At 37.9% G+C, this 25,223-nt stretch overlaps 2 protein-coding genes and 1 pseudogene across 4 annotated transcripts; all 3 read left to right on the forward strand.

The window, feature by feature from the left end:
- Positions 1–105: 105 nt before the first annotated feature.
- Positions 106–5,846, forward strand: kctd13 (potassium channel tetramerization domain containing 13). The gene is made up of 7 exons (XM_079385483.1): positions 106–261; positions 1,721–1,997; positions 2,180–2,349; positions 2,516–2,602; positions 3,332–3,384; positions 3,806–4,001; positions 4,085–5,846. The coding sequence occupies exons 2-7, from the start codon at positions 1,757–1,759 to the stop codon at positions 4,334–4,336; spliced, it is 999 nt and encodes a 332-aa protein (XP_079241609.1). The 5' UTR covers positions 106–261; positions 1,721–1,756; the 3' UTR covers positions 4,337–5,846.
- LOC306850053 (uncharacterized protein) lies at positions 4,332–13,315 on the forward strand. Of its 2 annotated transcripts, XM_079385460.1 has the most exons (9): positions 4,332–4,418; positions 4,664–4,838; positions 6,704–6,824; positions 9,618–9,774; positions 9,857–10,453; positions 10,532–10,698; positions 11,592–11,742; positions 12,064–12,162; positions 12,816–13,312. In XM_079385460.1, exons 3-9 carry the CDS (start codon positions 6,786–6,788, stop codon positions 13,013–13,015), a joined length of 1,410 nt encoding a protein of 469 aa, XP_079241586.1. In that variant the 5' UTR covers positions 4,332–4,418; positions 4,664–4,838; positions 6,704–6,785; the 3' UTR covers positions 13,016–13,312. The 2 variants fall into 2 exon arrangements, with proteins under 2 accessions (XP_079241586.1, XP_079241585.1); XM_079385459.1 differs by lacking the exons at positions 4,332–4,418; positions 4,664–4,838 and adding an exon at positions 5,986–6,146 and having other exon boundaries at positions 12,816–13,315.
- Positions 13,316–22,905: 9,590 nt separating this feature from the next.
- On the forward strand, positions 22,906–23,484 carry LOC306858848 (protein Mis18-beta-like; annotated as a pseudogene). The gene has a single exon. The product of its transcript is annotated as a protein Mis18-beta-like (transcript).
- Positions 23,485–25,223: the final 1,739 nt, after the last annotated feature.

Consider the following 25,223-nt stretch of genomic DNA (forward strand, 5'->3'; position numbering starts at 1 on the left):
TGAATTCAGGCGGTGGGCGGGACTAACTCTCTTGACTGACGTTGAAGTGGGCCAATCAGTCAACAAAAGACACTCCTCGCGAGGGGAAGCAGCCATTGTCAACCCACAACAAGCAAGAAAGAGGAAGAAGACAGTCGTGCTACAAGACAACAGAGGAAATTATGATTTGGTGAAAAATCATGGCAGGCTTAGTGTTATAGATGTAACTGTCCGTCGCGAATACTTTATATTTTGTGCACCTTATCGCGGGGACCCAGCTCGGTGAGTGTTTGCTCGTTGACAGCCATATACTAATGTTATCAAGAGCTAGCGCATGGGCTAATAAGCTTATCAGTATAAGACACCGACATCACATTCACTACACGCGTTATGTGGATGTGTTTCCCTTTAACCGTCAGTTGTCAAGTTATTAAATGACCAGCGAATGATGGGAAATAATGTTTGGTGTGGTCTAGACGAGGATTAGCATCAGCTGGAGTTAAGATCTCACTGAATGTGTTGACCTAATTCTGTCCATTTCCTCTGATATCAGTACAGAAACACATCTGTGGCTTCCCCAGTGGAGTGGACAGATATTCACAAGCCTCTGAGTACTACTAAAGTGGAGTTATATTTCCCATCTAAAAATGTCTTAGTTTTTAGGGATACCCCAGTGCGATCTTTGGATTCTCTAGTATGACGGATGATAAAAGCATTGCTCTGTGTGTCATATATTATGTTTCTGACTTGCTGAATGTTGTCTTTGTGTTTTCGGATATCGTTGCAGTGCTTGTCAGAGTTTGGTGGTTGGTGTGCACAGTTTATGACCGTAAATAATGGTGTAGTGTCACGTAGTTCGCGCATGTCTCTGAAGAAGTCACAACATTTATTGGTTTATTTTGCTCTCATAAAATGTTATGTCTTCTGTACATATGTGAAATCCTGTGAGTAATCACTAGAGATCGGTCTGATGTCCTGCTGGCTAAATGTCCTTTTAAAGGAATAGTTCAGAGTCAGACAGAAAATTATGTTTTGATATCATTTACATAATTTACTATTTTTCAAGCATATTACACAAAAGACGAGTTTTTGCAAATATTTTAAGACTGTCTTTTTCATATGAGGACTGGGGGTGTCAGACTACCAAAATGATAAAAAGCATTGTTAAAAGTATCATAAAAGTATCCATGTGACTTGTGTGCTGTATTCCAAGTCTTTTGAAACCATATGATCATTTTAAAATCATATAAACAGATGCTCTTCACTGGAAATGTTGCCCTTCAGTAGGAAGCTGATTTAGTTGAATTTAAAAACTGGATTAGTTCAATTAAATGAATATATGAAGCATTTAGACCAGTTTTATTAACTATTTAAATTTGATCTCACACAAAGCTACTGTTTGACTTTAGAATATATAGGAATATAAAGCAGGTTTCATGTGGATCATTTTTTGTGATGCTTTTTTGCTGTTTTGTGTAATTTGGGTGCTTGAATGCACCAGTCCAGTTAAATTACATGAATGAAAACAAGTATATTCTTTTAGAAACTCTCCTTTTGAGTTCCATGGAAGAAAGAAAATGATACAGGTTTGGAATGACATGAGAGTGAGGAAACAATTATGAAGTATTCAAGTTTGGATGAACTATTCCTTAACCACCGCATTTCAGAATGACTCCGAACTACTCATAACAATCAGACAGTAATTCTGTCTGATCTGTATTTGTGGGCTTTATATCTTTAGGCAGCAAATAAGCAGTATTTGGTTTCTACTCCCCTGATGTCTGCCGAGGCATCTGGTTCATCTGGTGGGAATCTGGTGACTGTGTCCAGTTCTGCTGCATCATCCTCCAGCCATGTTGGGGAAGAAAAGGCCGGCAGGAGCCTGGTGGGGAGTAAGTATGTGAAGCTCAATGTGGGGGGAACTCTCCACTACACCACGGTCCAGACGCTCACCAAAGAGGACAGTCTGCTCAGGAGTATTTGTGACGGGAGCACAGAGGTCACCATAGACTCCGAGGGTAAGTAAAAGCACGAGAATGTGTTGTTATACACTACCTTTCAAAAGTTTGGGGTTGATAAGAACTGATCTCACCATTATCGAGTCATTGCATGAAGAAACTGAAAAAAACTGAGACAGACTAAATCCAGAAGAACTAGATCAGGGATGTATATTTAAATGTGTGTTCACTTGCTTTTTAAGGCTGGGTGGTACTGGACAGATGTGGGAGACACTTTTCCCTGGTGCTGAACTTCCTGCGGGACGGGACAGTTCCTTTGCCAGAGAACACGCGGGAGCTAGAGGAGGTGTTGAAGGAGGCGCAGTACTACAGGCTGCAGGGTCTTGTGCAGCACTGCCTCACCACATTACAGGTTAGAGGATCCACTGGAGCGTGTTTCTGGACCGTCAATGTTGGTCCAAAGTAGCATGTGTCTATAGAAAAGATGAACGCTTCTTTGAGCTAAGGAAGTTGTTTGACAGCTGTTTGAATGTTGGTCTGACTGTCACTTACTAATGGCTTGCTTGATGTCGATGCAGAAACGCAGGGATGTCTGCAGGGGATGTCACATTCCTATGATCACTTCAGCCAAAGAGGAACAGAGGATGATAGCCACCTGTAGGAAGGTGAGATAACACATATTTACTTCCCACTTAGACCAAAACAACACAAGAGAAATTATATCTTTTTAGGCTGCAATACACCAATTTTGCCCAGATTCAAAGCCCAGTCTGCAGATATTGGTCAGTTGTGAATGTCGTGCAGTGTACAATGGGAACAGACTTGATTTTTTTTACAGATTATTCCATCCAGTCAGAAGATATCAAAGATGTGTGATATTTGGGCTGATTTTAGATTGCATGTTTTTGTTGTCATTTTTTTCATGCATCTCCTAGCAATGTGGCACAAGTTTCTGTTTGACTTTGTGTCAGAACAACATGAAATTGTGGTAGTGTGTGATTTTAAGTCATTTTAAGTCATTTAGTATATAATGTCCAGTTTTTCTCTGTAACCATTTACAGAGTTGCCAAGTTTATGATTCCTATTGTTTTTTTTTTTTTTAGTCTGTTTAGATTTTAAGACAAGACACTACAGGCAAAACAGTAGTTTTTTTTTTCTTGTGCTAGTTTTTAATTTTTTTTTTTTCGCTATATGTTCTCCAGAACATCCAAAATACACATTTAAGTGTTTATGTTGTTAGACTTTATCTATTTGCGTCTGTGGATTGTATATGTATATATACTGCTTTACATGGGCGTACAGTATGGAGCTCTGAGGAAAATGACATTGCTATTAATCATGGTAATGAGATTTTTGTGGTGTCAGTTTCATAAATGATCTTTTCCTCATTACAGCCAGTGGTGAAACTGCAGAATAACAGAGGGAACAATAAATACTCCTATACCAGGTACATTCAGCCTAACTTCTTCAGCTGTTTTTTTTTTTTTTTTTTTTTTTTTTTTTTTTTTTTTTTAAGTTTACCACCTTTTCTCAGTTTACCACCTTCGGATTTCAGAAAGCATATGAATCATAATGTGACTTATTCAAATACCTTTCTGAATCCAAATTAATAATTGTAGTCATACACACACACACACACAAGATATGTGGCTCAATGACCCCTTGTAATTATGCCTGGTTATTATAAGGAGGCAGTAAGAAAATGATGTTGAGACATTTAAATGTTCCTGTATGTCAAACAGTAGAGCATAGCACTAACAACACCAAGGTCATGGGTTCGTTTTTCTGGGAATGCTGAATAATAAAAAAAAATGTATGTCAAATATGTAAATGGGAGGTTTCAATAAAAATGTACCCTGTTTTCTCAGCAACTCTGATGATAACCTTCTGAAGAACATTGAGCTGTTCGATAAGCTGGGGCTGCGCTTTAATGGCAGAGTGCTGTTCATTAAAGACGTGTTGGGAGATGAGATATGCTGCTGGTCTTTTTACGGCGAGGGACGCAAGATTGCCGAAGTCTGCTGCACTTCTATTGTTTATGCCACTGAGAAGAAACAGACCAAAGTGAGCAAAAGAGACTTGAACTCTCTCGTCTATGTGTATAAATGTTTGTTTGCTAACTTAATTTTTTTCATCTGTTCATAAAGGTTGAGTTCCCAGAAGCTCGTATCTTTGAGGAGACACTCAACATTTTGATCTATGAAAACGGGCGAGGCTCGGGTTCGGGAGGCATGGCCCTGCTGGAGTCAGGGGGCGTCTCGTCGACAGGTGTGGGCCAGTCGGAGGAGGAAGGGGCAGGTGTGGGAGGCGGGGATAGGCGGGTGAGGCGTATCCATGTGCGGAGGCATATTATGCATGATGAGAGGGGTCACGGACAGCAGACTGTCTACAAAGACTGAATCAGAACGATACAAAGACATTGTACTACCAATATGCATGTGAACAATGGAAAAGTTGGTTGAGGAAAGAAAGACAACTTTGGTATGTTTAATACTGCACTGAAATGGGGGGGGGTTATGGGCTAGTTTAGAAATAATACTGAAGTTGCCACAGTGTGGTACACTTATTTTTTTTCTGTAAGATACATTTACATGACCTTTTTTCATTTTGTTCAATTTAATTTATTATTCAGTTAATTTATTGTCCAAAATTTTCACTTTTTCAAGATTCAATGTGAAATAAGTTGTATTTTTTGTTTTGATTTGTTTGTATGGGCCGTGTGAAAGTTGATCTTTTGGTGATTTATGGTAAACTGTGTCTGTATGCTGACTTGAGAGGTACATGGTGGAGGTGTCATGTTGTCTAGGACTGTCAGATCTTCTGGGAAACTGACCAAATGTGCAAAGCAGGGGGTCCAGTTTTAAACATCCTTTTTGGAACATAAAAGAAAAAAAATAACAAGTAAGTCATTTTACACAACTGTGCCTCACGATTAGTGTTTAACATTTTCAATAGGTATGTTAATATTTATAAAACTAATTGTTTTGGTTTAAAAAGAAAAAGATTGCAATAGTTTCTAGGATTATGTAACAATATAAAAAAAAGTCATTTTATTTCAGGATCATTTCTAGACAAAGAATGCTCCTTTGAATCACAATAGAAGTTACCACTATGGTACAAACCCCTTCACAAAATTATTTATGTTTTATTGACAAATGTAAGCCATAAATGTATGCACTCAAGGTCCTAGACCAAAAAACACTCCTTAATTCTGCCAATTAAACTAGTATATTTGGAATGCCGTCCAGATATTGTTTTGGAATTTGAGTCAACTGGAATGAATATTCCATTAACATTTTCAATAAATATGCTTTTTGGTAAAACCCTTGTTATTTTATTTTGTCTTCAAAAATAGCAAAGGAAACCTATTCCAAAGCACAGTAGGTTATAACAAAGGATGAAGGATGAAAATGGTGAATATGAGAAGAGTAAATATCTTTTTAAAAATGGAGCATATAAAGAACTTATTTGTGTCCAGGGACCACAAAACCAGTCATAAGGGTCAAGTTTTCGAAATAGAGAATTATTCATCATCTGAAAGCTGATAAATAAGCTTTCCATTGATGTATGGTTTGTTAGGATCGGACAATATTTGGCTGAGATTTGATTATTTGAAAATCTGGAATCAGAGGGTGCAAAAAATTTAAAATATTGAGAAAATCACCTTTAAAGTTGTCCAAATGAAGTCCTTAGCAGTGCATATTACTAATCAAAAAGTAAGTTTTGATATATTTACAGTAGGACATTTACACAATATCTTCATGGAACATGATCTTAATATCCTAATGATTTTTTGGCATAAAAGAAAAATCTATAATTTTGATCCATATAATGTATTTTTGGCTATTGCTACAAATATACCCCAGCGACTTAAGACTGGTTTTGTGCTCCAGGTTCACATTTTGAATTAATAAAAAAAAAAAAAAAAAAAAAAAAAACTCTAGAGCAAAGTCGATTTTAATAACAGGATATGAAGCGGCGTTCTATGTCTATTACGTGATCACGTCTAGCGGAAATTGTGCGAAATGACGTAAAGTAACGTAGCCTTGCACAGCAAAGCTCGCCAAGGTAGGGCGTCGCGTGTAGTACGCACTACGCAGTACGCAGAGGAGTAAAAAGTGGCGCAAATGTGTAAAAAAACATGGCCAGAGAAGAGGACGCGATCCGAAAGTTCGTTGTGAGAGAACTGCACAAGTGTTCGGACCTCAGGTAAACTGCGAGTTGAAGGCAATGTCGAAAGTGCTCTCAAAACGGATGCTTTTTTGTCATTTAGTTAAGTTACATAATAAAGAGCGCTGTATGTTAGGAAGGCAGGGCTGAATCGAAGTCGTTACTGGAGAAATTTGATAACGCATGTCAGGTCTCACATCGGCTCCTGAATAGATGGTGTGTGACACGAAGGAAAAAGAAACATATAAGATTTTTTGCATGAAGACGGTCACATCGCATAAGAAGTGCTTTAATTTGCAGGTATCGTAAAGAAATATGCTCAAGGGATACTACAATGATGTGTGACGCAGCTTACGTAAAAGAGCTTGAAGGAAATACTGTAGTACAGTAAGTTAGTAGCTCGAGCGGTTTTACAAACATGTGCATCACATCACTCGGGTTACTGTAAAGTGTGCGTGTGCTTTGTAACGGTTTGCTGTGTCCAAAATATATGAAGTGTTAAGTTATGTGACATTTTTCATTGATTTATCTTGGTCAGTCAGAATGAGATGCAATTATTTACATGTTTCATTTGCTGTTACTCTGCTATCTTTCAGTACACTGACTTTAGGCATTTTGCGGAGGAGATACCTGGAAAAGGTGGGGAGAGAGTCGCTCAGCATCAAGGACAGACAGCTGATGAAGAAAATTGTCGAGGAGGAACTTTTGAAGATGCAGGTGAAGAAGAGATATTGAAGTAGTGAGATCTTAACATCATGCATCTGTCAAAAAACAATATTTTGCTAAGATTCACCTTTTGGCTGTTGGTGTAATAATCTCTTTGATATAAATCTCTTGAGAATAAATTGATTAAAAATTAGTCTTATTTCACTCTGTGTTCCTAAATCCAAAGTTAATATTCTTTTTTGCATATTTGCAGTGTCAGTGCAAGGTCCTCTTCAGAATCACATTTATTGCCAAGAACCGTGTATACATATACCTTTATTTATATAGAGCTTTTAACAATACAGATTGTGTCAAAGTACTTAACAGTATCAAATTGGAGGATAGCGTGTCAGTAACGTGTAAAAATAAGATTAAACACTCAATTTTCAGTTAAAGGCAATTTCATTTTAAAGTTAAAATTGTACATTTCTGAACAAGATGTGCAGCGAGGAGCCGGTGCAAATGCTTACAGTCTGGGATGTGAGAGTATAGCAGCCTGAGTTGTGTGTTAATGTAACGCATGTGAAACAACACGTGTGTGTTTTTTAATTTTTTTTATGTGAAGTATAATGTCCATGGGTGTGAGTAAGAAGCCCTTATGGGTCATGGGTATTGTTGTTAAGTGCAGTTGTAGATGGAAAGAAACCATTTTTGTGGCTTGCTTCAAAAAGTTTGTTTCCAGTTTGTGCCACAATATTAACCGCCTGCTTCAGGGTCCTGGAAGTGTACAGGTCCTGAAGAGATGGAAAGTTGCATCTGATTACCTTCTCAACAGAGCAGTCGACCTTCGTCCTTGGCAGTGGCAGCAGCATACCAGGTGGAGGTGGTGAGAATGGACTCCGTGATGGAAGTGTAGAAGTGAACCATCATTGTTTTTGGCAGGTTAAAGTTCTTCCGCTGCCTCAGGAAGTACACCCTCTGCCATGCTTTTTTAATCAGAGAGCTGATGTTGGTCCCACTTGAGGTCCTGGGTGATGATGGTGCCCAGGATGCGGACAGAGTCCACAGTTTCTACTGAGGAGTTACACAGGATAATGGAGGCAAGTGGGGCTGGGTTCTTCCTGAAGTCAATCCCCATCTCCACTGTTTTCACAGCATTGAGCTCCAGGTTGTGCTGCTTCAGACAGGAAGTCTATGATCCACCTACAGATGGAATCAGGTACATTCAGCTGGGAGAGCTTGTGAAGTCCACAAACAGGATCCTGGCGTAGGTTCCTGAGGAGTCCAGGTGCTGGAGGCCATGTTAACTGCAGACCGCAGACCTGTAGGCAAACTGCAGGGGATCCAGGAGAGGGTCTGTGATGGATTTGAGGTGGGACTATACAAGGCCCTCGAAGGACTTAATTACTACAGATGTCTGTAGTCATTTAGACCTGTGATCCTGGGTTTTTTGGGGACGGGGATGATGGTGGAGGTCTTGAAGCAGCACAATACTTCAGGGTGGATGGAGAAACAGAGTCCAGAGGGGGCATTAAGTGAAGTATAGTGACCCATACTCTAAATTTGTGTTCTGCAAGTGCACACACACACCCGGAGCAGTTGAGGGTTTGGTGCCTTGTTCAAGGGTCTCACCTCAGTCGTGGCATGGAAGAGAGCGCTGGTTTTTCACTCCCCCCACATACAATCCCTGCCGGACCTGAGACTCGAACCCGCGACCTTTGGGTTACAAGTCCAACTCTCTATCCATTAGGCCACAACTGCCCAACACGACTGAGGTGTGGAGCTGTGAAGAGGCCTCAGCTCCTGCTGTGGAGAAGCTGATGAGCTGATGTTCAAGCTGAAGCTGAAGGCTGGTGTCACGGGGGATGGTATCAGGACTATCCCATTGTCTTTCAAAGCGACAGTAAAACTCATTCGGGTTGTTGGCCAGTCGTTAACAGAGTGGGGGGGCTTTAGGTTTACAGTTTGTGATCTGTCTGAGTCCTTTCCAGACAGAAGTGGAGTCATTAGCTGACAATTGCTGTTGTAGTTTCTTCACACCAATTTGGAGTTTTCTGTCGCCATTTGACATTTTCCTCTTATGAATTATGATCACATGATTGGGTGTCTGTTGTTAAGTATCTAGTCATAACATTCTATTACTGCATTGCTTCACACTAGGCAAGTTTGGCACAGCAATGTGGGGGGGTTAACACTGCAAAAGTAGTTAATTAAAGATGTGTGGGAGATGAGCAGGGTTTCATAACCTGGGCTAAAAAGCAGTGCTAACCCTGATTCTAAATCCTAAAAAGTATGAAAACATTCTAAAAGTGTGAAATGTTCCTTTATCTGGGGTTAAAAGTGGGGTTTAGAATGACAGTAACTCAGGGTTAAGTGCAGTGTGAAAATTAACGAAATTAAGCATTGAGTTTTTAGTGCATTTTTTTAAATGAATTTTTATTTGATGAAATTGTACTCATAAAGTGGTTAAAATGGAAGTCATTAAAAATTGTACTAAATGGACTGGGATGATTTGTAACATTGCAAAGAATTTTATCAGCAGTCTTTCTTTAAAATATTATGTTATACATAACATGGTTATGCAAACTTATTTTGTTATCGTGAACATCTCTACGATAATCTAAATGAATGCACATAATAACCATTAACATATGGACAGTTATCTTTCTTGAGGCAATCAAATGATGCTTTTGCATTTATTTGGGAATGAGGATGGAAACAATTGAATGATTTCTGTTTGAAATGTTCTGAACATTAAAGAAAAGAGCAAAGGCTTGTCTGATAATATGGTGAAGAATAATGTGATTTGTCAGTAATATTTCAAAGTCAAGGCTTAGCAAACTGACAACCTTCTTCAACTTCCAGGACAGCAGTGATGATGAGCCTCTTATTAAGAGTGTGAATCCTTCAAAGAGCCAGAGCAAAAGGAAAAGGGTGGATGAAGATGATGATGATGATGGGGATGAAGAGAATAAAATGGTGGAAAAGGCAAAAAGATCACGGCTGGAGGAGTCTTCCCCAGGTAACTGTGTAGTATTTGTTGAGTTTGTCCTTGTTTTTTCTGATTGGATGCATGAGTAACTTGTATAATCTCTCTTGTCCAGATTCCCCTGACTCTGGAATAGAGAAAGCTATGAACGAGGGAGAACAAAAAGAGGATGAAGCTGGAAGTGATAAAGACACGGGTAAAGACGGTGAGGAGGAGCAAGAGGAAAAGAACATTAAGAAAAAAACACCGAATAAGAGACAGAGCAAACAGAAAGGGGACAGTGAGAAGAAAAAGAAACTGAAGAAGAAAGGGAAGGTGAAAGAAAATGACGAAGATGAGGAGTTGGAGGATTCTGATGATGAGGAGGAGGCAAGGCAAAAACAACCATCGAAAGAAAAGCAAAAGGATTCAGACAGTGAAGAGGAAATCAGTGATAAACCGGCTTCGAGTGATTCTGAGGATGAAAAAGTGAAAAGCAGAATGAAGACACAGAGTAAAAGAAAAGATATCAAACAAAAGAAGTCAGTTGAGAGGGATATTGTGAAAGAGGTGGAGAGAGAGGTTTTTGGGAGCAGCTCTGAGAGTGAAGAGGAGAATAACGAGAACGCTAAAACAAAAAACAGGAGCAACTCTGAAAATGACAGCAGTGAAGACGAAAAAGATAAAAAAGAGGGTGCTGCTAATTTATCCTCCAAAGAGATGGAGAAAAATGGTAAGAATTTCTCAGAAGTCAAAGCCGGTGTATGCTTAAACCTTTCTCTTTACATTGTTCATCTCTTTTTCTTGACAGAAGAGAAAATACAGGACGATCAGAAGGAGGCAGCAGAGGACTCTGACTCCTCGTCTCTTCCCTCACTGGAAGATGAGGATGAACAAGAGAAGGACAACAAAGAGGGAAAGAAAAGCACGACAAAGAAAAAGCGCAGTGAGGAGAGGGAGAACACAACCACAGGAAAGGCAAGATGAATTTGAGAACAGCTCACATCACAAAAATGACTTCTTTTTCACTACTGTGTGTTATATTTAATGTCAATAAGCAAGAGTGCTGTTATTCAGCCATACATTACCCTTCAGAAGTTTGGGGTCAGGAAGTAGTTTTTTTGCTTAAGCAGTAAAGACTAAAGTATTAAAGTACAGGAACAAAGTAAAGGACACGTTCAATTGATCAAAAGTGACAGTGATGACATTTAAAATGTTACAAAAGATTTCAGTTTCAAATAAATGCTGTAAATGACTACTGAAACTTCAGCTTTGCATCACAGGAATAAATAACATTATAAAATATATTAAAATAGAAAACAATTATTTTTTAATTATAGTAATGTTTCACAGTTGTATAAATGCAGCCTGGGTGAGCCTAAGAAACTTCTTGCCCCTCAAACTTTTGACATTAGTTTAGGTTTGGGGTAAAAATGGCAAGATATTTGAAATGTCACATTTGACACGTTTCACAATATTCTATTTTTGGCCTTTCTATGTTAAGGATTTATTGCCTCTACAGACAACGGTAGTGACTTGTAGCTCTGTTATTTGCATTCATTATCTATGAGGCAAGTGCCATAGCTAATTCAAAATGAATGTTGATCGAAAAAGTACCAGACATAAAGAAAAGTAAACAAAAAGAAAGCTATAAAATTGAACCACACACACACATAGTGGTGTGTGTGTGTGATATTTTGTGGATTATTTAAAGCTTCTTTTGTATTTAATGTTTTTTGTAACAGCCAGAATTAGTTTGGTTTTCACATAAGTGGATGACATGCTGTCAATGCCTTTTATTAAACCCAGTTTTTGAATTTTATTCAGATATGTATTGATTATAATAACTCGCAATCATTTTTGACCATCAGGATGAAGAAAATAAGACCGTGTCCAGGCTGAAGCGATACATTGTCCTCTGTGGTGTGAGACGGAACTATAAGAAGCTGTTTGACGGCTGCCGATCAGTAAAGGCAAAGGTGGCTGTGCTGAAAAAAGAGCTGGAGGAGCTGGGTGTGGAAGGTTAGTGTGCATGTGTGAACAGAAGGAGGAACACGCATACTGTTTGCTGAATCACCTCAATGCTGTGGTAAATGTGCATTTGCATTCCTTTAGTGTTTTTAATCATGTAAGTAACTAGGTTACCTTTCAGTGCACTACTGATGTAAAATGTTCCTGCACATTACTGAAAAAAAGCCAACTAATATCATATGAATGTCAGTGTAATGCACTTTACAATACACGGTTTGTTTTCCTTTGTACACTGAGAGATTTTTATGTTGCATATGTTATAAAGAATGTCCATACAAGCACACTCTTACCTATGAAATATGTCTGTCCCAGGTCAGCCCTCCATAGAGAAGTGTAAAAAAGCTCGACTAAAGAGAGAAGAAGCACAGGAACTGGCTGAGCTGGATGTCAGCAACATCATCGCCACTCAGGGTAATGATGCTTAAAATTGTATCTACTGTTGGAAACGCAGAAGCTGAGGCCAGAGGACTCTTGGGTATCTTCAGCAGACTTCTTTGAGGCGCTGCAGTCATCAAAAGTCTAGCTAAGACGTGATGCATTGTAGTTTATATACATTTTAGGGGACAGTGCTTAGAAATGGAGACAAAGCACCTGGATGACCACCTTAAACAAAGCATGCAAATGAAGTATTCAGGTATAGCAACTTGCCCCTTTTCACAAGTCCTAATCCAATCAGCATAACTACTCAAAGACGGGGGCAGAGGCACCAAGAGCCATTACAAACAAACGGTCTCGGTTATCTGGCTAATTTGACTTACAATTAAAGAACAGGAACTGGCAAAAACTTTGCTTAACAGAATCGTTCATCTGATGTTGTGATCTTTACCATAAAAGCTAAATACAATGTATTTCACCTCACGTTTTTTCGGGTGATTGATTTGTATGTCAGGATGTAGGATCAGTAGATCTAAGACAGATTCTTAAATTTGTAATCCCACACTACTGTAGATATATTTTAAATCAAGGGCAGATGATTTCCACTCACATGAATACATGGAAATCACAGAGTTTTAAATGTGATTTACTTTGTTTGGGCCTAAAGCTAATGAAACTTTGTTCATCAGGACGTCCCAAAAGAAGAGCAGCTGTAGCGGCATGGCCTCCTGCGCCTGCACAGAATGTCTCTCCTCTTCCCTCTGCCTATAAAAGTGTTGTGGACTCAGACTCTGATAGTGGAGAGAGCCCCACAAACGCAGGACGCAAGAGAGGAGCAGCCTGGGCCAACCTGCAGGGAATCATCAGTGATGATGGAGAGAGTGACTAGGCGGCAAGTGCCTTTCTCTACAATCTGTTTCATCATTATACAGTGCATTTCTTAAGTTCACCCGCTCTCGAATTCATTATGGATAAAAAGTTAAAACTGTTCTAATGAATCAATTGGTACATTGGCAAGAATTTTATGTGTACATCCTGTTATTATAGGATGTGTTTGGATTTCTTCATAGTAACTCTCTATTGTGTGTTTTAAAATTGTTAGTTTGTACTTTATATTTAAGTGTCTTAAATGTGTATAGTAATGTTCATGTAGCTTTGGAAATAAAATAAGGTATATTGAATTTGTTTTACATTCTCTCTTCCTTGTCCCAGAAGTGCACTTTGACTTTATGTAAATGGCTGTAGGATGTCGATTTTACAATGTAGACAGTGCATTTTCAAAACTAACTTTTACTTTTTTACACTGCTCAAAAAAATTAAAGGAACACTTTTTAATCAGAGTATAATATCAGGTCAATTAAACTCCTGGGATATTGATCTTTGGTGTTAATGAAATTAACAACAGGTGCACTAGATGGGCAACAATGAGATGACCCCCGAAACAGGAATCAGTTGGAGGCCATTGACATTATTTTCCCCTACTCATCTTTTCTGACATTTTTTCACTAGTTTTGCATTTGGCTAGGGTCAGTGTCGCTACTGGTCGCATGAGGCGATACCTGGACCCTACAGAGGTTGCACAGTCAGTCCAACTCCTCCAGGATGGCACATCAATATGTGCCATTGCCAAAAGGTTTGTTGTGTCTCCCAGCACAGTCTCAAGAGCATGAAGGAGATTCCAGGGCTGCGTTCCAGGTTTTTTTTTTTTTATATGCCCTTAACTCGCAAACTTCCCTCTGTCTCGTTTACTCTGGTGTATGCCATTTGATTACATTGCATGAGTGCCCACTTCTGGCAAAACCCTTAGAATGGGCTGAACTGGAACATTCTAAGCCCTTGATCACTTAGAATCAGCTATACAGTTTGTTTATTGTTTACATTTTTCCCCTTATGAATTTGTTTGTTGCAGCATTCAATATGTATCTAGGTATGCTTGGGCTGTTATAAATAAAAAAAAAAATCATATATTATAGAGTTGTTTGGGGTGGGGATAAATTAAATGCGACTTCCCACAGGATTTTGTAAGACTTGTGGTGCCAGGTGACATCACGTGTTAATTTGCATATTTATGATGTCATTGCTTCAAGTTTGCATTCAGACAAGTTTTGACACTTCTACTCTGAACAGTCACATACAGTAATACAACTGAATGCCCAATAAGCCTACCTCTTGCCTGATCTTAATCCTTTTTAATGTTTTGTTCCTCTGATATTTATATACAATATATTTCTGTGTGCGCTGGAAAAGCAAGGGACGTCTAAAAAGTGTATGTTTTTAAATTTGTTTGTAAGCAGCAGGAGATGGAAATAACGAGTTATTTTGAATTTTATAACTTCAGTTATAAAATTGATCACATTACCTTGATTTCATATTGTAATGCCTGTAAATAATAATGTTTATACATTATAGATTTATTTATAAATTAACTAATTGTTTTAAAAAAAGTTTGAAGCCGTAGTGGAGTTTCACTTTGTAATTTCAATATCTTTTTAATGGTTGCACAGATTGCAACCATGTCAAGCACACTCTGAAAAAGACACTACATCTCATCATTTCACTTGAGTTCACTTTAGCTAGCTAGCTGCTAATGCACTTATGTTCATGGAAAGTTTGGATGTGTAAGGGCAAAATGCACAAGATCTAGTACCTTCAATACACTGTAGATGGCAATATCTCTTCTTTGTAATAAACTGCTGTATAAAAAGTTAGGTGCCATGCAAAATACAATGACTAATTGCATTACCCATTACAAATATACAGGAGAAATGTTATACTTATTCAAAAATGTAGCCAAGAAGACAGTAAAAGATGTTAATATTTTATACAAAAAATCTGTACTTTTTTCGCTTGATTTTATTATTATTATTATCATTATTATTAGTAGTATAATCACTTACATTACAAAAGAGGCACTCAATAATTAAAAAGCATTCACACAAATATTTACATTTGCATTGTTTATTTGAGATAGCAAAATGGTTAGGACATGCTTATAAGAAAAATGTATGTTTACATTGCAACAGGTACTTAAACAAATTAAATCGTTGACAGTAATGAATACTCTCAGCAAAGGTTCTTTTTTAAATGAATTCTGAACTATATCAAAGTTTTTTGTGTGTGTCATTATAACATATTGATGACCCCAGAATATGAATGTTTCTGAAAAGATACCCCCCCCCCATATTTACCCATTTGAAAGTGTTTACTGTCAAACTGTCATCATCATAACAGAACCATATCTCTAAAATTATTTTTCAGAAAATAGGATGAGAGGGATGATGGAGAAAGCGAGAGCAAGGGAAAATGAGAGGAGGTTGACTGAGCCTCCATCAATCAGAGAAAGAATGAGGGGGTATGGGACAAATCCAGGCTCGCTGCTGCTCGTGTAACTGCTGATCCAGTCCTGATATTCAGACACTCTGACGTATAAAGCAGGATAGATGCCATAATTACCAGAAATAAAGACTACAGCTCCAGACTGAATCCACAAGGAGTCCTAGTGACCAGTGGACTTCCAGCGTCTCCCTGCAAAGACAAACACTGTATATTTACACCTCTACAGTAACAGAAGAGATGTGGTAATGCGGTACAGAGACACAGAAGACTGAGAAAACAGTTCTAGTCTCAGTTTTATAGAGAAAAACATGTTTTGGATAAACAGTGCCTGATCAAGTGAATGTTTTACCACACATGGGGCTTTCTCTCCTTCATCTAAAAGTACAGCACATATATCACATATATATGGTATTGTATGCTTATGGAATGATATAATATTTCTTAGAGCAAATATATTTACAGAATTATAATCACTTACAATGGATATTAGTGCTTTGAAGAACCCAAAATATCCACTAGGTGACACTATGTAACTGTTTTGACAAAATAAATAAATAACAATGGTGTTTAAAAGTACTGTATCAAGGAACAGTACATTTTTAATTACACATTTTTATTTTTTTTTACCCCAAAATGAAAATATTTCATTATTTAACCTCATGTCATTTTAATATGACTTAGTTTTTTCTTCCGTGGAAGGCAATTGAGAGAAATGAATTGAATTGGAGTTGAAAAAAAAGGTCACGCTTTTAACATTTAGCTGACGCTTTTATCCAAAGCGACTTACAATTGCTATATATGTCAGAGGTCGCACGCCTCTGGAGCAACTAGGGGGTTAAGTGTCTTGTTCAGGGACACATTGGTGTCTCACAGTGGATTCGAACCCGGGTCTCTCACACCAAAGGCATGTGTCTTATCCACTGCGCCATCATCACCCCGTTAACAGGTACTTACATCATAAGAATTTGGGTACGCGTGCGTATATAAAACGGAAATTACACATTAACCTGACCGTAAAAAAGTTTTTCATTTGTAAAGCTCTAAATAACCTACTGAGTTGTGTTTTAGTGCACTTCCTGCAAATATGAAAAAAATAAAGGGTCTCGGTTAAATATGTGCAGTTTCACGATTAGTGCAAATTGTCACATGACCAGGGGCCTCGTGTATAAAACTTTCCGTAGATTTCATCCTAAAAGTGTAGGTACGCACAAAAGCTAGATTTTGCATACGTACAAAAGTTTTCAGATTTATAAAACCATGCATACGCCAGAACCTGCGCAAATAACGCTTTATGTGCGTGCATCTCCACCCCGTCTCCTCCCAGAGATCACCATATGGAGCTAGTTTTACGATGCATAACCATATCATTTCTATGCATATTCCCATCCACGTGACACCGTGTTTAACACCGTCAAAGGCATTAAGGAAATATGAGATACGGACTAAATGCCATTTGGGCCACATGCAAAAATCGTCCAGTAGCCTATGTTTTAGAATAAAAATCTCAAAATATCCATAAAACTTAGTTCGCAGATAAATATTCTATTTTAGAATATAGTTGCCCTCATTCTTTTCCACTGGCCAAATAGTATTTCAATTGTGTTAAACAAATCAAATGAAATGTATGCAGTTTTTCTGAAAAGGTGAACATCTTAACCAAACAGATAAGCCTATATTTATTGCAGTCTGATTTGGCCCCTCACTGACAAAGTATTTTAAAAAGGAAACGCAAATCTTACCATGTTTTTTTCAAGGTGTATCCTTCAAATACAGTGGTATTTTTGATAAATGTTCATAATGATCAACCCCTCCGTGCAGCTGCGGTTGTACAGTTATAAATGATCATCATTGGACCTATTTAAATCGACCACCGAATCCAGCAGTGTCCGCAATAATATCGATCATTGATCATTGTTCTTGCTAAAATAATAATAAAAAAAATCTCATAACATGAGGTATAAATATGAATTATTATAGCACTCGCTGTCATTACAACATAGCATGCCACAGGAGAAGTGATAAAGCGCATCCATATATGTCTAAATTCATATCATTTTGTTTTAACACCTGCGTAATGACTTTATGCAGGCTAATTTCAGTGCTTATCTCCATTAATGAGAGGGGAATATTTAATGTAAATGTATATATCGAAATGAAAACAGAGTTTAAAATCCTTGTTTCTTCATTACTTTTCTCACTCCAGGAAAAAGAGTGCGTATACGCAGTCAAGAGCATCCATATTCACGCCAAGTTTATTTGTAATAAATCCAGATCTACGTGGAAACCAGCGTACGCATATTTCTATGCCCATTTTGTGCGTATGCACCGTTTATACATGAGGCCCCAGAGCAGTTTACTTCCTGTTTGCACCTTGAGAAGATAATGACTGCATCAAAGCTCCAAAAGAAAAGGCTAAGTATGTGAACATAATCTTTAGGGTGTCTAGTATTAATATATGAATTCACAGTTATTTAGTTTTGTTGAGTGTGGACACAGAACGAGTAAACATGTTGATGGTCACAACAGTGACCGGTGGGATAACAGTGAACTATATAAATCCAGTTGCAGTTGCTAGTGAAAATTGCAATAAAATGTTGCAATGACAAAATATTGCACTAAATTAAAAATTCTGATACATGTTACAAAAAAGTAAAAATTTTGAAATATATTGATGGTTGTATTTTTTGTCTTAAGTATTGCATAAGGGTTTTTTATGCATCATAGTAACCCTAGAATGTGATCAAACAGTTTAAAATAGCTGGGCTAAGATATATAATAAGTTTTATGACTGCAGAAATATGTTAATTCAGTACAAACGTTATCCCACCGGTCACAATTATGACCGACCATAAAACACAATTTTTCACACACTTAAAAAAATAAAAATAATAAAATAATAATATTTTTTGATTATTTCAAAGGGTTACTAATGACACATCATTTGGATATTTTCATGTCTGGGAAAAATTGGGATTAAATGGGTTAACTGTATCACAATGAAGCAAAGTAATAGCAAACAAATTAAACCGCATGCCTGTCATCACTTATGTTTTTGATTCAGGGCTGTTGGGAGCCCACCCAATTAGGCATTGTGCAGCACACTTCTGAGGTAAAGCAGTTGTGAATGCAGTGTGTTTGTGAGTGCACTGGTGTGTGTGTATCCATTGGGAAAAATATAATAATAATAAAATAAGAAAGCTGTGGTCAAAGCAAAGATGAGTAAGACTGTGCATATGTGGCAGCCCTTGCTCTGGCGTTCATGATTTAAATGAATATTTCACCCATAAATAAAAATATGTTGCAAATTCTCTCAGGTCAAGATGTAAACGGGTTTGTTTCTTCATCAGAGGATCCTCTGCAGTGAATGGGTACCGTCAGAATCCAAACATCTGATAAATACATCACAATAATCCACAGGTAATCCACACGACTCCAGTCTGTCATCTTGTGAAGTGAAAAGCTGGATGTTTGTAAGAAACAAATTTATCAAGACGTTTCTAACTTCAAGCCATTGCCTAATTTTCCATCTTTTTATTTCCAGGTTTAAATTTGATCTTGAATCCCTGATTGTCAGACTTTTGGACCCCTTGTATAGGGGCCAGTCAATGAACCAGTGAGTGCTTTGTGGCAAGCAGCAGCAAACTTTTGGAGGCATGCGTGAGAGTTTAATGAAAGTGCTGCATATTCCCTTCAGTGTGCTCCCACTCTCCTGTTCTCTCACTCATTTCAATGCTCCTCTCCCACAACGATCACACCCACCCCGCAGTAACACCTCAAACACTGTAATTAATCAAGGCGCGTGCCGTAATCAGGAGGAAGAGCGGCTATTTTTAAAAGCCCTGTCACTGTGGGGGCATTGAGAAACAAGATGAGAGAAAGAGCGAGAGAGAGGAAAAACAAGACAGATTCATTTATTATGAGTGCATTTCCATCTGAGCTGCTTATGTCTTCTCTACTCTATTAAATCTGTTCAATTCTGGATGAGAAAAAAAATCAATGACAGGTGGTGATAAGAGGAATTTAGATACATGAGCCTTTTCTCTCTCTTTGTCTGGCTCTTTATCTCATTTCATGATATCTCCATAGAGACAATCCCAATCACAAACACAAGTGCCTCAAGTCAAAGCAGCATTTGTTTAGCTGGTTTTGCAGTAGAGTTGTTTTTAACCTGCAATTGTTACCTTAAAGAGCTATTTTTTGATCCCCTGATCCCTTTTGTATAGCCTATTGTACGTTTTGTTACCATTTTGTAATTGCAAAAATAATAGATCTACAGTATTTAAAGTTTGAGTGTTTGATTTCAGTTGAATTTCAATTGTTTCAATGCTCTCAGCAGCCATTAACTCATGTTGTAAAACACATTCGGGTCAGCATAAACTATGGTTTTTACTGTATTTTTGTTAAATGTAATCTAAGGTTTAATTGCTTTCACCCTGCGTAGTTTGAACACATGTTTGCCAAAAGAAATACTGCTGCAAATGCAACTTTTGACATTCATAGAAAAAGATATGGTCAGTGTGGTTTATGATCCCTTCTAAAGCAGTGTTATTTTAGTATTATTTATGTATATTTTGAATGAGCTTTTCTTTTATTTGTGTAGATTTTTAGTTTAGATTTTAGCATTTTTATGTGCTTTTGTCATTTTTACTATTTTTAATTGAATTTTTAATTCATTTTTTTATTTCAGTTTGAGTTTTAGTAATAATATTTAGTGCTTAAACTTAAGTTAGCTGCCAACACTGTAAAAAACTTTTAAGTTTCAACTTAAAATCATTTGTTACCCCGCTGCCTTAAAATCTTTAGTTTACTAGAACTAAACTTTTTAAAACTAAATGTTTTAGTTTTTTAGTTAACTAAAATATTCCAGTTGTCCCTTAAATGAACATTGAGTAGCTTAAAAGTTGACTTAACTAAAAATTTTAAGTCAGTGGGGTAACAAATAATTTTAAGTTGAAGCAACGTTTTGAAACAATTTTTTTTAAATACATTTTTGAGTAACGTTTTTCCGTTAGATCTAAAATCTAATCTAATCTAAGGTACCTCCTCCTCCTTGCACAAATGTATCAATGATTTATTGATATTAAGATATTAAGAAGCAATGCATCATTTATTAAAGTGCTTGCTAGTTAAATGTTTAAATCTGTTGTGTGTTTAGGCAAGATTGAGACTGGTTAAATGGATGGTCTCTATCCAACTTTGGGGGGGGGGGTCATGTACTATAATTACATCTGTGTCTTTAAGACTGGGGAGTACAAAGCCTGATGGGAAGTTTGTTCATGTTGTTGGTGAATTCATGCTAGAGAAGTAAAGACGCTGTTGGTAAAATGTTAACCATATGTGACTGATTTAATTCAGTAAAATGTGCTTCCTCTGACAAGAGATCGGATAACTTAAGAAACAGCTACATAACAAAGACTATGTTAGTATTTGGTGTCAGTCTGTTTAACTCAACACTGACTGTGTATTATGATCAATGCAAGTCAGTAACAGTGAATAATGTGGCATTAAACATTAAATGATTTTTACAGTCTTGTTTATAAAGCTTTAAATTAACTTATTATATGGATGGCATCGCTCCTTTCCCTATCAATATTTGTAAAATAAAAACCATAATAACCCATTATTCACTCGCTATCTGCTCAGATCAGTGCTGAGGTCTAACCAGGTTTATGTATCATAATAGAAGATGCCTAGCCATCATCCACTTAGTGTCAGTGACTTTTTGACACAGACATCTCTCTCTTACACACACACACACACACCCTGCGACATGTGCCCAACTATATGGCCATTATCTCTTTTGGTTGCTATGGTAACCCTAACCTGAGATTGCATGCTTTAGGTGGTGATGACACTGTGTGTGTGTGTGTGTGTGTGTGTGTGCGCGCGTTGTGTGCTTATATGTTGGCATTGGAATATCGAGTTAATTTGCAGTTACTATTTTGAAAAGTAATGATGTCACTCGTGTGCCTTCAAACTGAGACAACCCACATACTTTGCATGCATAAACATAAAAAATACATACACATAATCCACTATCATAATATCAGTTTCGTCCACTACAGACTGCCGTTAGTGCCGTTTTCACACAAACACATGCTTGTTAAAGCTTTCAGTTGTGGCTGACATTGATGTCTATGTTCTCTTCTCTTCTGTGTAAAGTCCAGAACTGAAAATACATGCTTTTTCTTATGCAGACATGGTCAATCTTTATTGATTTATTAGGAATAACAAGCAATTAATTCATCCATGACTATTTCAAGTCCTTTCACCTCCGTTTGAGCATTGTGTTGCAAGTTGGCAAGCTACTGTAAATCTGCTGATGTTTTTGGCTGGTTGTCTCACATTTAGTTCAGCTGAACTGATGTTGTCCTCCATATTTTCTTCACTTTTGCTTCCTAAGACATCAGGTCCCAGTGGCCCATTTAAATTGCCCCCGGGAACTGGAACTCCTTATGTATTAGTTCATTTTTCTAAGCTTACTGTCTTCCATTGTCTGTTTAGAGAGACTTTGCTGTGCCTGACAGAGAGTATTCAGAGTACTCAAATGATGTAGTCACTGTCTGTGACTGGTTTTAAGAGGTTCAGTCTTGGATGGACTGAAAGTGACCTTTATGGTCTTGGATATGCCTACAGTTCCCTTACAGCACAAGCTAGAAGCTTTATTATATGTTATGTTGTTCTGCTGGATCACTGGCACAATATGGCTCAAGTATGTAATATGACTCAAATACTTTGAATTCTTGAGGTTAAGCATATCCAGGGATACTTAACCGCAATGATGAACTAATGAAGAGCATTTGGCTTGTCTAAATTTCCCCACTATCTTCAAGGAACCCATTAGTCCTGATTCTTTGAGCGCTCAAATTAGAGGAGTAAAACCCTCTTCCGTACCCTGTTAGTCTTTGACTGTTCAATAGCATGAAGAGCTCCTGATTCACATTATATAATCTGTGAATGCTCTTTTATTCTTGCATACTTTTTTCAGTTGAAGGGCCCTGGAATCCTGTTAAAGCAATTTTCCAATCCATACAAGAGAATGAGCGTCTTACAAATAACTTTTAAAACATTGCAGCTCTTTTAAATAAAATTGTTGTTGCAGGAAGATAGCGGCTTGATGCGTTGAAAAATACTCTGCTAGAAAGTAGAGTTTGGTTATTAGATCAAATGCAACTTGCTGGTCAAATGCTTTGATGCTGAAGAAACAGAATGACTCAGTGCTTGGAATTGAATTAGATGTCTTGCATACAGAGTCAATTTGGTTTCATTAATGGAGGTTGGAATGGTTTTCAGAGTGTCTGTAGGGCAAGACACCAAAGCCATATCCAATCATCCTCTCAGATCATACAAATTAATATACTCTGATTGAATTCTTCTCTCTTTTACATAACAGTATAGTGTGAACTTATGTGAGCAAAAACAACAAAACTTGCTTATGTAATCATGTCGAGCAGCACTCAAAGTTTTCTCGAAAGCTCTTATGATATGGTTCATGTGACTCGACACAGACTAGCTCAATTGCAGATCAGCTAAGAGCGGTGAAAGACGGAGAAGTCTGTATGGAACTGCAGTATTCTACAATGCACGACGTGCAACACAGTGCTTGGAGACTCTCTCAGCATCTGTGGGGAAGTCCAGAGCCTCCAAAGTATCATTTGTTTGAAAGTTACTGAGGATGTGAGTGTAAACAAAAAGCTGGAGATGAGTTTGAATGGTCATCTGGCTTTCTTGACCTACCAAGTCCTTCACTGTGCTGGTTGCCATGGCTCCTTTGGCCTGGCTGTTCATTCCACCCCAGAGCACCTGTCTGCTTTACGAAACTTCTTCCTTTTATGAAAAGAGCTGATCAACTGCTACACGCTAAGAAGTGGCACATGTGTTAAAGCCTCCAAAATCAACTTCAAACACAGACTCATGGACAAAAATATTAAAGAGCTGAAGCAGGATTTAGAAGCTCAGCTGAAGCAGGTGAAGATTCTGGAAGGAATGATGGAAAAATTGTGCACACACAATGTAAGCTAAAGAAATGCCAGGCATGGAATATGTACAGTTATTGTCATGAATCTGGTCTATGAACTTCTGTTAACTCACCATCAGAGGTCACTCGCTCACCACATGGACTCTTGCACCACACTAACTGTTGCACACCTCCTCAGACTGCAATTCCCATCATCCATTGCACTGACGACACACACAGCTGATTGTACTGATCACACAGCTGATTGCAATGATCACACACCCCACATAAACCATGGACTTCCTCTTTCTCTCGGCCGAGTATTGCATAGCGTATATCACTCTCCTAGCGATAGCTACTCTACGGAGCCCACTCAGTTATCATAGTCTTGCCTTTGCTTGCCTTGCCTTGTGTGATAGTTAGAAATAGTTAGGCTGACAGAGAAGATTTTAGAACTAGAGACACGCATCCAAACTTTAGTTGATGATAGTAAGAATGTGAGGGCTGTAGATACGGCCTTGGATGCGACTAGCTCAGGGAGTCCTGTACATTTGTACGCTTCCGGCATTCGAGCCCGTGCTGCGGGGCAACTGGGTGACTGTAAGGCGGCCTAGTCGCAGTTCAAACACGCAGACCTGACCTGTTGAAAAGAGATGGTCTTCATCCCTCCTGGGGTGGTGCCATTCTTCTCTCTAGAAATATGGCACATAGTCTTAGAGTTCGTACTTGACTAACTGGGGACCAGGTCAGGAAGCAGACAGACTGGCTAAACCGACCGTCTGCTAGCCGCCTCACGTCACAGAAGTCAGTTAATTCTCAGCACATAAAGACTCCTTCACCTAGATATCACACTATAGAGACTGTGACTGTTCCCCGAACTAGAAAATACAGAAAACGTCCAAACCAAATTAAGAGTAACAATTTAATTGATGTTCAACAAATTTTTTTTTTACAATAAAGAGAAACAATTGATAAAACTTGGCTTACTGAATATCAGGTCCTTTTCTACAAAAGCACTTTTTGTAAATGATTTGATCAATGATCATAACCTAGATTTGCTCTGTTTGACAGAAATATGGCTAAAACCAGATGAATACATTACTTTAAATGAGTCTACCCCCCCAAGTTTACTGCTATAAAATTGAGCCACGTCCAAAAGGTAAAGGGGGAGGTGTTGCTACAATTTATAGCAATATTCTCAGTATTTCTCAGAGGGCAGGTTTTAAGTATAACTCGTTTGAAGTTATGGTGCTGCATATAACATTATCTCGAGAAACACGTGTTAGTGATAAATCCCCTGTGATGTTTGTACTGGCTACTGTATACAGGCCACCAGGGCACCACACAGACTTTATTAAAGAATTTGCTGATTTTCTATCTGAGTTGCACCTAGTCTTAATTGTTGGCGATTTTAATATCCATGTCGATAATGAAAAAGATGCATTAGGATCAGCATTCATAGACATTCTGAACTCTGTTGGGGTTAGACAATGCTTCAGGACCTACTCATTGTCGAAATCATACTCTAGACTTAATACTGTCACACAGAATTGATGTTAGTGGTGTTGAAATTCTGCAGCAAAGCAATGATATCTCGGATCATTATCTAGTCTTGTGTAAACTCCATATAGCTAAAACTGTAAATTCTACTCCTTGTTAAAAGCATGGTAGAACCATCACTTCTGCCACAAAAGACTGCTTTGTAAGTAATCTTCCTGATTTATCTCAATTCCTCAGCATATCCAACAGCGCGGAAAAACTTGATGTAACAGAAACTATGGAATCTCTCTTTTCTAGCACTTTA

Source organism: Barbus barbus, assembly GCF_936440315.1.
Source record: "Barbus barbus genome assembly, chromosome: 3".
NCBI lineage: Eukaryota > Metazoa > Chordata > Actinopteri > Cypriniformes > Cyprinidae > Barbus > Barbus barbus.